Genomic DNA, 12,848 nt, shown 5'->3' with positions numbered 1-12,848 from the left:
AGCCGTTCTCGCGGAGCCCTCCCGCAGCATCTGGTCCCCTCTCGCCGACCTGGGAGCCCCACTTTCCCACGGGTTTACACCCTGCTGTGGTTCCCCGCGCCCCGCAGCAGAGGCCAACGGCTCTTCGGCACTTTTATTAAAAACTAGTAACGCGGAGAGTGCTCAGGGTATCCCTAGGCCGCTCTAGCCCCGCGGGACTGGGTCAGTTCCTGTCGCGCACGTCTCAGCCCGGGGGTGGGGGTGGGGGTCGAGATTTTCGGGGCCCCAGACCCCGCCGATCACTTGCCCACCGAGTCGAATATGATGCGGTTCTGCTCGGCGCGCTCCCTCTGGCTCTGCGTCCGCGCCAGCTCCAGCAGGGTCCGTAGCAGGTGGAAGGTGAGGTCAATGGACAGCGGAGGGTCGTCCCGTCGCGGCCGCTCGCCTGTGATCGCGGATCCCCATCGGCCCTGTCCCGCGCGGCGCGGGAAGCGCTCCGCCAGCAGCAAGAGGAGCGCGCGGGCCCCTCCACCGTGGTTCCGTGTCCCGGGGCTCCAGCGCAGACTTGGATCCTGGACCCCGGCCGCCGCCGCCTCCGGGCTCCACTGGCTGCTCCCCGGGCGCAGCTGTGCCAGAAGCAGCAGCGCCGCCAGCAGCGCCGCGCGTCCCGCCGGCCTCATGGTACCACCGGCCCTGGACACACAGGCGCAGCGCAGGGTGAGGCGCGCCAGGGGTAGTCGCAGGGGGAGCCACTCTCCTTCCCGCGCACTTCCAGCGCCCCTGTCGGGCCCCTGCGACTGCTGCCCGGTGCCCACAGCCTTCCCTCCAGCCCCAGCCGCTGCCCAGTCCTGTGCCACCCTTTTCTCCCTCCCTCCCTCTTGGCGGGTCGCGGTGGGTGAGCTGAGCGCAGTCCCGGTGCTGAGGGAGTCAGGGCGGACGCTGAGAGCCACTCACAGTTTGCCGGAGAGCGTCTGTACCCTGCAGGAAGGAGCTCCCGTCTCTGTCCCTCGGGGCGGGCTGAGGGCGCCTTGGGGAACACGGGGTCTGTCCCGGGACTGCTGCCAGCCTTATATAGCGCCAGGACAGCTCCGGCTGACGTCAGCGAGGAACATGCACTGATTGTAGAGCAATGACGGCCGCAGCTCCGAGTCCGACCCTTGCGGCTGCGAGACCCCGTGGGGCGCGTCTCTGGAAGTGACACCTGGCTCAAGAGAGGGAGAAGCCTGTTGGGGAGTAAAGACTGCTCCAGCCATGAGAGTCCTTCACCTGTTTAGAACAGCCAGCAGTGACCAGGGGGCCTGTCCCCAGACCAGACTAGTCCAGATCTGCAGTCTTCTCTGGCACTTGAAAGGAAGACTGGACCGCGGGGGCTGTCCATGGTGCTGACCTTGTCCTCAGCCTCTAGAAGGGGCCAGAGGCCTCTGGAGAATGCTGTCCTGCTCAGACCCAGTCCCTTGCCCCAGCTATCAGTTCTGTAAACGGAGGCAATCAGGACAGCACTGCTGGCACTCAGCTACCATCATGGTGCCCACCCAAGAGGCGTCTGAGGCAGCTTAAGATGCCAGGATTTTTGATGTCATTCTAGCCCCAGGATCTAAATTCTAGGGCTGTCTGACTGAGGCACCATAAAAAAGAGGGCCTCTGGTCAGGGTGCTTTCAGACAACAAAAGGCTGGTCCATCTGCTTATAGGTTTGCCCCAAAGCAGGAGTTTAGCCAAGTTAATTTTTCTCCTGGGAATCACAGCAGCAGTATTACTTTATCTTTGACCTCCAGGTTAAGATCACTGGGTAGGAAGTAAGGAAACTTGCTGTCTTAAGTGTTTGAGCCGCTATAACAAAAATACCATAAACTGGGTGGCTTATAAACAACAAACATTTATTTCTCACAGTTCTGGAGGCTGGGAAGTCCAAGATCATGGTGCCAGTAGGTTTGGTGTCTGGTGAGGACCTGCTTTCTGGTTCACAGATGGCACCTCTTGCTGTCTCAGCACATGGCCTCTTTTGTGAGTGTACTGATCCCATGAGCGCTCTGCCCTCGTGACCTAATCACTTCCCAAAGGCCCCACCTCCTAATACCATCACCTTGGGCATTAGGTTTTCATCATATAAATTGGGGAGTATACAAACATTCAAACTATAGCATGTGGGTTCAAGTTTCTACTCTGCCTGTAACTCATGGTGTGGACAGGGCACCTCACCTCTGTGGACCTCAGTGTCCTCATCTGTAAAAGATTGGGCTTAGTCGTCTCCAGGCTCTTTCCAAACTCTAGAAAACGGGACTCCCCAGTCGGTTTCTGCTGGGTCTTACTCATTGCCTCTGCAAGTTCCAGATTACCTATTTAGAAATATATTTATGGAGGCACCATATAAAGAGCTTGAGGGGCTCCCCCAAAATTGGAGCTAGACTAGGGCTGGGAAGGGTTAGAAAAACAGATGTGTCTATGGAGAGTGGGGATGAGTGGTACTTGCCGGGATATGAGTGTAAACTGAAGGTGACAAAATCATATGGTTCAACAAGTATTTATGGAGTGCCTACTATGTGGTGGGTATAAGACCATTATAAAGGTTTTAGTGATTTCAGCAGGAGTCAGGTTACATTTTAGAGTGAAACAGGCCACTTCAGAGTGCTAACCCCATTAAGTTCTGACCAGCCACCAAACCCTGTGAAAACCAATGTGCCCACTTTGAGGAGGTGGTTTGACCCTTCCAGGGTCAAGCTGCATCACTGCAAGCTTGAAATGATGGAGTGAGGCAGACTCAGAGCCGATGTGCCTTCCAGGACAGGTACGAGTTCCAGATAACAGCAACACACTGGACGACAGCCAACCTAAGGAACAGGGATGGCACCGTGAAGAAGAAGCAGAACAAGGACAAGCAAGCAGGGAGAGATGGGAAAGTACAGTGGGATAAGGGGGATTATTTCCAAGAATGCCCAGATTTAGCTCTCCTTCCTTCAGCCCCCATGGAGGGATGTGTGGCTCAGACGAGAGGAAAACCAGCTCGGGTTCTGGTGCCAGCCCAGAGCTCTGTCTCCTGGACAAAAGCTCCAAAGTTAACCCCCCCTCAGCCGCCATCTCGCCATGCATGGCTCCATTATTCGTACTGCTGTCCAGGCTCCTTCTAAATACACCTGTCCGTCTTGTACAGCTGAGATCTCATCTTCCGAAAAATGTGCTGCCTGCCATATAAAGTAGCACCTCCTTCTCTTTATTTTAAATATACCTTGCTCTAGTTTCAAAGAGCACTGCAAGGACCCTAAAGTTTCATTTAGTTCATAAGTCTATACTCCTTTTAGCTGTGCTACTCATGTCCATTTTGAGCCTGTCCCCTCTGAAGAGTTTCATGCTTTTCCCTGTTCCCAAAGCCCCCACACCTCCAATAATTTTAACCACTCATCTTGGTTCCACTATATATTTTTACTGAGATTTCAGCAACTACCTTCATTATCTAGGATAAAATAATATTTTGCAGTGGACTAACCTGACCACGTTCCTACTTGTCTCTTTGGTCTACCTTTCTGCCTAACCTAGGCTGCAGCCCTGCCCCTACAGACATGCCATCAAAGGTAGAGAGCCCAGGTGGGATGGAGACAAGGACTGTGGAGCAAGGTCCTCCCTAGGAAGATGAAAGAAGTCAGCGGGCAGACACTCTGGGATGCTCTGTAATAAAATGCTCAGGAGTCTGAGGAGTTCTGACCAGGGCAGAGTGTTCTGGGGGGTCTAAGGTAGTTCAAGGTTAAAATGAGAATCACTTTGTCTCCAACCGTTCACAATGTACATCTTCCTTGAAGGGTGGTGTGGGGATCTGTCATACCTGTAATGAAGAGGGACCAGGTAGAAGTTGGCTAACTGCACAGCAGGCCAGAGCTACAACAGAGAGAAGGTAAAGGTTGGTGGGCTGCCTCCATCACCTGACCCCAGACTCCCTGCCTTGCCTGGTCTGACTCCAGCTTCTACAGACGAGAATACGTTGCACAACTGCGTGAGTGCTTCCCTGAGTATGGTGCCCATGTGGGAATGAGAGAATAATCCCAGCTGAGGGATTTCTGTGTCAGGAGGACCCCCAGTCCCTGGCACTTCTGGACTCAAGGAAGAGGAGGCAGCTGAGGCGTCAGCTCTTACATAGTAGTTGGTGATGAGAGCATCAGGGTAATCCTGAGGAGACAAGAGAAGGAACAAGTGAACATTTGCATTTCCAGGGAGCTCAGACCTCCTGATCTGAGTATCACATAGAGACTTCTGTTCAGAGAAGTCACCCCTGCACCACTGCCCCTCAGCTCCTCTCCTCCAGAGCTGCGGCTCTGCCTGCACCTCCACCCTTCCCATCCCCATGAAGCCTGCCTCATTCCCCTGGGCCTGCCGGCCTGCCATCCAGAAATCATCCCCACACCTGCCCAGCTCACCTGCTGGAGTTTGGCCCAATTGTCCTGGGCTGACAGTCCATTGAGTGTCCCTACCAGTGAGAGGAAACAGCCCAGAAAACATGGGGCAAAGCCCCCCTAGGGAAGAGAAATTAAAGCACTGTGAGCACCTAAACCCCTGCCCTCCCTTGACACAGCTCACCCTCCCCAACTCCCTTTCCTTGTGCTCACCTGATCCAACAGCATCTTCTTTAGTGCATCCACCTTGGTGGTGCCAGGGATGAGCCGGTCCAAAACCTTGTACCAGCCTCCTACTACAGGGCCCTGAAAGTAACCCCCAAAGAGGGGAGCAGGGATGCAGAGGGGAGCATTAGGCCTTTACATCACAAAGCTCCTCCCCAGCATATTAGAAACCAAACCCCAGGGGGAGCAGACACTCAAGGCTGGCTTAGATGTGAGAGGGTCCAAGGGAAACTAAAGGATGACAGGGAACTGAAACCACTGTCCAATCCACCGGCAGCCCTGCTGTGGGCAGAACTTACCACAAAGCCGCAGCCCAGGGAGACCATGGTCAGGGTCCGGCCAGTCTCGTGTGCCTGCAGACCTCGCCTCTCCACCAGCTGCTGTGAGATAACATCACCCAGGCCCATCAGAGACCCTGTGCAGGGTACACAGGTGTTGTCAGGACACCTCCCAGGGACAAGCTGCCATCCCAAGGAGGGAGGTAAGTCTGCCCACTGAATGAGGCTCTGGCACTCTGAGGCCAGGGCTTTCATTCTGGGGCAAATGGCCAGTCTTTCCTGCTGCTTCAAGGATGGTAACACCTCCCCAAGGGTGGTGATATTTAATATGTGTCCTGTTAGAAACTGGGATGAGCAGCCTTGAGCAGGCCAGGGCCCAAGAACACCGCACTGAGCAGTGAAGGAAAGCTGGACTCAGAAACCGCAGGTAGGGGAAGGAGAATCTGAGGTGCCAGGGGCTGAGATGCACTGACTGTCGGAATTGGAAAGGCCTTCCAGATGTTTTTGTGCAAACCCCTTACTCTAGAGTTATGGATGGAAACGAAGGTCCAAGACCTCACATAACCAGTAAGTGGTAGAGCCAAGGCCAAGGACCAGGTGGCTTGATTTCCTCGACAGTGTTCTTTCCAGGACGCCTTACTATGAATAGATCATGTGCAGAACGCTAAGGGATCCTGGGGTTGTTTTTCCCCCCAGCCGAAGGCAAGGCCCTGGCCAATGTCTTCACCTTGGTTTTGGGATCTCTGTTTGTGGAGAACAGCAAGAATAACTCTAAAACATAAGTGTTCAAATGGTCCCAGGCAGGAGGATGCCTGGCTGAGCTGCTAAGAGTCCCTGCAAGGAAGGATCCGGTCACCTCCCAGCACAGTCAGGTACACACAGACTTCCCATTCACAGCCTCAGACTGAGCTGCCAACAGGTATTAAGGCCATTTCTCCCCAGGTCTTTGCACCTGCTTCCCCTCCCCTCACTCGCACAGACACCCAGCTCCAAGTAGCACTAAGTAGGACACCCACACCCAGAAACCAAGACAGAAACCATCACTGTTTGGGCTCCCCTGGCTGGTGGCGCAGTGGTTAAGAATCCGCCTGCCAATGCAGGGGACACAGGTTCGAGCCCTGGTCCGGGAAGATCCCACATGCGGCGGAGCAACTAAGCCCGTGCACCACAACTACTGAGCTTGCGCTCTAGAGCCCGTGAGCCACAACTACTGAGCCTGTGTGCCTAGAGCCCGTGTACAAAAAAAAAAAAAAAAAAAAAAAAGAAACCATCACTGTTTGCAGAGCCCCCGTCAGTGACGGTGGTGTGATGGTTTCTAGCAAACACACACTTCTACTAGGGCCACTTGGGAGTGACCGTATGACCTTCAGCTTTGCCTGTCCATCACAGTGAGTAATGAGAGTCCCCTCCAGCCCCATAGCCACCACTGTCCCTGTGCCCTCAATTAGCACTGGGCAAACACATCCTCATCCTTGGCCCGGAGCTGGCTCTGACGTCCGTGCTGGCTGCACACTCATTGCTCTTCGCCCGCACCCCTGCACAGCCCTGCCCCTGTGCAGCCTCGTCAGAGGCAGCTGAGTAAGGCTGAGAGCTGGGTCGGGCTGGGGCACCCACAGGTGACCTAGGCTGCTGGCCTCAGCTGCTGGGACCCCCAGCACACCCACCAAGGGAGCCCTGCCTCTCCTCTCCCTGAAACTCCCAAAGTAGTGGAGGCCCTTCCCAGAACATGGCTAGACATGGCCTCCCAGAGGGCAAGGACAGAATCCTAGATGTCTTTGTTCTCTTATCCCCCACCATACCGAGAGCCTGGCAGGTGCTCAGAAAATAAACTGGGAGAAATGTCAGAGGTACCACCCAGACAACAAGACTGCCCTGGGAAGGGCACAGAGGATGCCAAGTGTAGCCCAAAGGATGCACCCAGGCTCAAGGTGTGAGGAGCAGTGGGGCTGAAGGCTCGCTCCCCCTCCACAATTGGCACTGAATACCCTATCCCCTCTCCCTAACAACTTGGGGTCACCAGCTGCGTGCCTAGGGAGGGGAGGGAGCTGTTGTGGCCATGCATAAGGGAAGAGTGACCCTGACGAGGCCTGGGGAAGGGGGAACAGAAAAACAGTCACTGCTTAAATGAAGGGACTAACAGTTTGACATTTGGCAAGATGTTTACAGTATACAAAAGGGCTCTCATATATTTAATCCTCACAAAAGGTCTGGAAGGTAGAGGTCACACTTCCATTTAATGTCTTTGAGAGATGAGGTGACTTGCTAAGGAGTGGAGCCTAAAACCAGGCCTTCTCTCAAGGGGGTACAGGAGGCCAGGGAATCCCCAGCAGAGGCTGAGACCTGGGCTCAGGGGCCAGTGGGCACCAAGAAGCTCCTGTGGCTGCTACTCATGGGGGGTTCCTGCCCAAACAAGGCCCCAAAGGCCTGCATATCAAAGACACTTCCTGGACTAACGCACTTCCTCTCTGTCTTTCACTCCCCAGAATGTGACCACCTCTGTTCCTTGTCACCTTGTGGGGAGGGCAAGCAGCAATATTCTTGGGAGGGAAACAGTCACAAAGAGAGGGGTGTTTTCACTCTTCACGGCTTACCAACAGTCACACAAGCTAAAGGCAGAGCAGGAGTGAAAAGCAAAGTCCCTGACGTGCAGTCCCACAGTCCTGCAACCCGGCAGCCTTTGAGAAAGATGGATTCCAGGCCCCCAAACCATGCCCATCAGGCCTGAGAGACAACCAAGCAGCAGGAGTGAGCAGGTGGTGTGTAGCCTGTAGCCCTGCCAGTTCTGTCCATTTCAGACAGAACCATGCCCAGTTCCTCCCCTGGAGGAACACAGATCATGAGGCCCCGTGGGCCTGCAGCAGCTCCAGGGAGCTCTAAGGCTTTGGTCTAAGCACAGAGCAAGGCCTTTTTTTGGTCAGAGTGATTGAGCAGGAAGGGCTGACATCCAGATTCCTCATCCCACCTTCCCCAACCCAGAGCCCAAACAGACCCCAACCGTCCTAGGCTCTGGGAGTCCTCTTGGACGTATTTGGTTGACCTGGACCCTCCAGCACTCTGGCTCCCCTTTCCTTGGACTTGTTTCCAGGGCGTTGGGACTACAGGCCTGCCGAGACATAACGCCTGAGCCCCGATGGGGCAGGACAAGGGGCTGCCGGGCGGTGATGCCCCAATGCCAGGCTGGGCGCAGAGCCCAGCGGGCAGACGCTGGCGTGGGTGTGACATCATGCCCCTGGGTAGGTGCCAGTTCTCATGCCGTCACTCGCCACCAGATTCAGCAGAGTCGGGGGGTGGGGGGGAGGGCTTGGGGAGTGCCTGCCTCTGAGCACAGATCTATTCGGGACCACCTTCTGCCCACTAGTGGAAAAGCCCCAACTTCCATGCCCTCATCCTAGGCATGGGTGGGGGTAAGTTCTCTACTTCCCCTATTTTGTTCCTCTCCTGGCTTTTGTGTGTTGAGTCTTAGATGCAAGAAACCAAAGTATTAATGGAAGATGAGAAAACTGAGGGGCAGGAAGTTGGAATGAGGAGCAGGAAACTGTCCTTGGCTATGGGAGGCCTGGGTCGGCAGGTGTAGCTGCTGGCAGGGGGCCAGGGTGCTGTCTCATTCCTCTCCAGAAGTCTCCAATAATTAAATAGCCGCCTGGGGTAGGGGCTTGGTCTGGCAGAGCGTGGAGGGAGCTGAAGCCCAGCAGTGACAGGGGAGCGCCTCCTCTGGGATCCGTGGGAGTGCTCTCCCCACTCCTGGCCTGAATCCTTCCCACTGCTAGAAAGCAAGACAAAATGGAGGGTTCTGCAGCTTGTCAGGTACCTAAGCCCAGACCAGCTGGAACTATACTCAGCATTCTGAGGTCCCAGGTGTCTCAATTGCAGGGCAGTGCATTGGGAAGTGCCCCAGGTTCTAATGCCAGCTCCACCACTGACCATGAAACCTGCTGCATATCACTCCTCCCTCATGCCTCAGTTTCCTTCTCTGTAGTATCAGGGGCTGGACTGGATGGTCTCTAATGCCTGTTGAGCTCTCACATTCAGATTGCAGGGAAACCAGTGTCTGCAGAAGCTCAGCTGCTTCCACAGCAGGATCAGAGTGGCCTAAGATGGATGGAACTGGGCCCCCTGGAGACAGGAAGGGCCCTCAGGAAAGGATGAGAGAAGGCTGACTTAGACTCTGCAGAACACACAGCAGACCTTTGCCCAGGCTGCCCTGTTCCTGACTCTGGCTTGGCCCAAAATAGGTGTACCAGACACTTCTTTTTTCGATTCACTTATCTCTTACTGCAGCCGCCACTGCAGTTCAGCTGATGGGTCCTTGTCTCAGGCCTGTGCCTTACCTGAGGCTGAGCTACTGGTGCTTTACCTGGGGATGATGCCTGTGCAACCTGGTAGAGCACAGAGCACGGGCATCAACATCCCCTGTGGCAAACCTTTGACCAACGTGGGATGGAGCCAGTGGGTAAAGGTTTCTCCTTTTCTCCAGAAAAGACTATTCACCCATAAAGTCCTAAGAGGCATTTCAAAGAGCTTCTCAGTCAGTTCTAAGGGACTGAGCAGCCATGTGCCCTAAGCAGTGTCCATTTGATAACGCACCCTTCTATTGGCTGTCCCTCTTCCCTCTCTCCCCACCATGGATCACTTCCTAACAAAGTACCTGCAAAGAAGCTTCAGACTCTACTTTTTGGAGAACCGAGCCTAGATGGTTATCCATGTTCCAAATTTATGGCTAGTGGAACAAACCCAACCCAAGCACCACTATAAAAATAACAGCTTGTTGTTCTTGGGTTGTCAACACTCATACAAAGGGCCAACTCCTGGAGCCTTTAAGTTTCTTGAGCATTTTCTGATTTCTAAAGCCTTTTCAGAGATAATCCCTACACTGACTCTGTGAGGTCATATAACTAAACTCAAATTCTAAACGAGGAAACTGAGGCTCAAAGAGGTTTATTTTCTTGTCCCGATTCACACAGCTACTAAGTGCTATGGCTCTGAGATTCAAACCTTGGTCTTCTAACTCCAAGTCTGAAATCTCTATTCTGTTTTCCAGTGTGATGAGCTATGCCATGGGACCTTAGGAACTACCGTGCTGGGATCTAAAAACAGCTCAGTGAGCTAAATCCACTTCCCCCTTGATTAGTTTGATTCGAGTACACTGAGCAGCAGGGAAGGAAAAGTCTGAAAGGTCTGGGAAAGTCTGAGAAAAGTGCTACCTGGCGGTTGCTTCAGGGCTGAGATACTGGCACAGCCTGAGGAAGACTCGGGGTGTGGAGCCACAGCACTCCAGCACTGACAGACCAGCACCCCAGTGCAGCTACGTATCTGCACTTGGACCCCTTGGAGCTCTAGCTCCTGCCTTCGTCCGCTGCAGATCCCTTGGGTAAGGAAACACAAGGACCATCCTTCCCTCCCTATTCTTGATGGCCACAAAGGGGATGGGGGAAACTTCCTTCTGGCAGTTAGGGTCCCTGAGGGAATCTGAGGCTGGGCAAAGGGCCCAGCGTGTCAGTTCCCATCACAGCCACCCAGTACAGCATGAGTCACCACACACGCAGCCAGGTGAGTCATGCAGGCTGACGGACACTCTGAGGACAGGATGGGGGATAGCTGGGCACAGGAGGCTGGAGAGGGGCCCAGGGAGGAGCAAAAGACTCCTTGGCCAGTCACTCAATGAAGTTCCTAGTGCTGATGTGGGGCTATTCCAGTAACAGGAATTCTGTTGTATCCTGGCTTTCAGTAGCATCCCCCCACCCCACCCCTTTTTAACAGTCTTCCTCTCAGAAGCCCATGGTCCTCATTAGAATCCTGTTCCCTTCCTCTAAACATAGGCAAGCCCTTATCTTAACTGGTCACTCTCGCACTGCCCCAATAGTCACAGGCCTTCCAATCCTTCCCCCTATAAAATTTATCTCTGTGCCATCTCCTCTCATATTAGCTAATCTGCAAAATGAGATGAAAATAAATACAGGTCAGTCACTGGGTTACCTTTGTGAGGTCGCTACTCAATCACTGGATTTAGAGTAAAAATAAATCCTTGATTAGTATATTGTTTGAGGATACATCCATAGATAGTAAACTATAAGAAAAGCAAGAGAATGATAGAAACAAAACTCAGGAAAGTGATTTTTTCTTAGGATGTATGAATTAGGGACAGGCATTCAAGGGGTCTCAAAGCTGGGTACTGAGACAGGAGTATTCAGTTTACTTTTATTTCAATGGTACACACATATCTTAATCATTTTTTTGTGTGTATTAAGATATATTTCACAATAAGAACAATACTAAGAAAAATAAACTGGGGTAAGAGTCTGATTCCAGCACTTATTAGGTGTGTGATCTAATGTGGACCCAAGTAATCTTAGCCCACTTTGTGTCCCCACCTTTGTGGGGACCCTATGAGATAATGTGTGCTGGAAGTGTTTTGCACACTGTGAAATGTTAAAGGAGCCTTTGTTATTGTTCATTTTCTAAGTTAAGGCCTCCTCGGGGCAATGCCTTTCTTTATCCTAAGGGGATGACTCCTCAGGTTTGTGAGGACTTTCAGATCCTACTTTATAGCCAGGTCATCTATGCGTAGCCCTTTCCTTAAGAACAGCCTTGGGGACCCTCCCTCCAAAACAGACTGGGGTGAGAGCCAATCCTTCAAGGGGTCTGAATAAAAGCAAAAAATGATGGCGGGGGTGCAGCGAGCTTCTGCCTCCCAGGTCAGCCTGCGCTGGTACCACTAGGTCCCACAGGGACACTTACCAGCTGTCAGGACCTGTACTTTCCACGGGTGAGCAGTCAGAGCCCGCTGGTATGCCCGCCAAAGTGCCATGCTTTCTGTCAAGGCGAGAGGAGAGGGGGGTCACCCCCACTGCCCCTCTCCACAGTTAAAGAGACTTTTGTCCTTCCCTTGTGCCCACTCCCTCTTCCCCTCCCGCTTCTAAATGGGCAGAGGCTTCCTGGACAGCTTCCTGTCACAGAGATCGCCTTAGGCAATCGGGGAAGAGAGGAAGGCTGTGGGCGGCTATGGAATATCGGTGGCCGCCACCCGCCACCCCACCCCCAGCCCTGAAGCAGGTCTATCTGGGGGCCTCTGTCCCGACCGAGACACACAAGAGGACAGGTTTGCTCTGGCTTTCACCCAGAGCCTGGTCGGTCCCCAGATTCAGACTCTCAGTGGGAACCACCCCGCATCCTTCCCGAGCCCAACTCCACCCCAGAAAAACGGCCTCTGACTCCCTGGGCCTGGAACGGTCACAAACGCTGCTGCCGCTACGGGATCGCTGCGCCTTGAGCGGTGACCGCGGAACTCTCGCTACTCACCAGCGCGCGAGCTCAGCCCTCCCACGTGACCTGAGCGGCGGAGGGACTTCCGCCCCAAATCCCGCCCCTTCCGCTCGGCTGACCCCTAGGCTTTCCCCTGCATCCAGGGCCGGAATGGGAGTGGATTCAGCCACTAATACCGTGGAGAGGGGCTCGGCTCGGTCTGCGCTGAGTCTTGGTGCGGGGCCCGCCTGCCCACGTGGGTCCGACCTCTGTCTGCTTCTGCCCCTTCTCTCCCTGCTGCACGGGCCTCTTAACCTGGGTAGACTCTCACTGTTCCCGCATCCCGGAACTGGCCAAGGTCCAGACGTCGTTCTCGGTCTCAGGAATCATAGTTTGGAAACTATTAGCCATAGTTAAATGCGTGCGTGTGTGTTACTTTTTTTAAAAAAAATGTAAGTTCTTCACTAGCCTCAACTGTGAGCTCCTGAATGGGTGGAACTGGGTCTTGTTGGTATTTATTGTCCTCATAGCAACTAGATCAATGCTTTGTGCACGGTAGCCTTTAGAAATGCTGCGTAAAGATGACTGTTCCCTGGAAATAATTCGGATTACAGAACCTCCAGTTTAGATACTGGTTTCATAACTAGCGGGTTTGCAGCCTTGGTCATCAGTAGACTTGAAGTTCCTCATCTGTTAAATTAGAAGGTTGGACTTTGTTTTTCAAACTGGGCTCCTCAGTTTTAGGGCTT

The 12,848-nt window shown here is 53.7% G+C and overlaps 2 protein-coding genes across 7 annotated transcripts; both read right to left on the bottom strand.

Annotated features, from left to right (window-relative positions):
- Window positions 1–125: 125 nt before the first annotated feature.
- On the bottom strand, window positions 126–1,043 carry UCN (urocortin). The gene is made up of 2 exons (XM_024764396.1): window positions 934–1,043; window positions 126–672 (listed from the first exon to the last, which is right to left on the bottom strand). Exon 2 carries the CDS (start codon window positions 657–659, stop codon window positions 279–281), a length of 381 nt encoding a protein of 126 aa, XP_024620164.1. The 5' UTR covers window positions 660–672; window positions 934–1,043; the 3' UTR covers window positions 126–278.
- A 791-nt stretch (window positions 1,044–1,834) lies between these two features.
- MPV17 (mitochondrial inner membrane protein MPV17) lies at window positions 1,835–12,175 on the bottom strand. 6 transcript variants are annotated; one of them, XM_024764403.1, is made up of 8 exons: window positions 12,049–12,134; window positions 11,596–11,670; window positions 4,882–4,997; window positions 4,571–4,663; window positions 4,382–4,477; window positions 4,101–4,133; window positions 3,793–3,845; window positions 1,835–2,806 (listed from the first exon to the last, which is right to left on the bottom strand). In XM_024764403.1, exons 2-8 carry the CDS (start codon window positions 11,663–11,665, stop codon window positions 2,737–2,739), a joined length of 531 nt encoding a protein of 176 aa, XP_024620171.1. In that variant the 5' UTR covers window positions 11,666–11,670; window positions 12,049–12,134; the 3' UTR covers window positions 1,835–2,736. The 6 variants fall into 6 exon arrangements, with proteins under 6 accessions (XP_024620171.1, XP_024620168.1, XP_024620170.1 ...); XM_024764400.1 differs by lacking the exons at window positions 3,793–3,845; window positions 12,049–12,134 and adding an exon at window positions 12,157–12,175 and having other exon boundaries at window positions 1,868–2,806; window positions 3,914–4,133; XM_024764402.1 differs by lacking the exons at window positions 3,793–3,845; window positions 12,049–12,134 and adding an exon at window positions 12,157–12,167 and having other exon boundaries at window positions 1,868–2,806; window positions 3,914–4,133; window positions 4,882–4,962.
- Between the last annotated feature and the right edge of the window lie 673 nt (window positions 12,176–12,848).

This window comes from Neophocaena asiaeorientalis, unplaced genomic scaffold (assembly GCF_003031525.2).
Source record: "Neophocaena asiaeorientalis asiaeorientalis breed wild unplaced genomic scaffold, Neophocaena_asiaeorientalis_V1.1 scaffold345, whole genome shotgun sequence".
In the NCBI taxonomy this organism is placed as follows: Eukaryota; Metazoa; Chordata; class Mammalia; order Artiodactyla; family Phocoenidae; genus Neophocaena; species Neophocaena asiaeorientalis.
The sequence above is the reverse complement of the archived record's forward strand: the minus strand, read 5'-3'. Positions and strand labels throughout refer to the sequence as shown.

What these genes read in the sequence shown, in the direction of transcription:
- MPV17 (XM_024764400.1), bottom strand. Translation starts at nt 11,665, where the DNA reads ATGGCACTTTGGCGGGCATACCAGCGGGCTCTGACTGCTCACCCGTGG. An exon ending in AGTACAGGTCCTGACAGCTG is followed by an intron (nt 4,998 to 11,595) that starts GTAAGTGTCCCT and finishes TACCCTGCACAG; the next exon opens with GGTCTCTGATGGGCCTGGGT. An exon ending in AGAAGATGCTGTTGGATCAG is followed by an intron (nt 4,478 to 4,570) that starts GTGAGCACAAGG and finishes TCTCTTCCCTAG; the next exon opens with GGGGGCTTTGCCCCATGTTT.
- UCN (XM_024764396.1), bottom strand. Translation starts at nt 659, where the DNA reads ATGAGGCCGGCGGGACGCGCGGCGCTGCTGGCGGCGCTGCTGCTTCTG.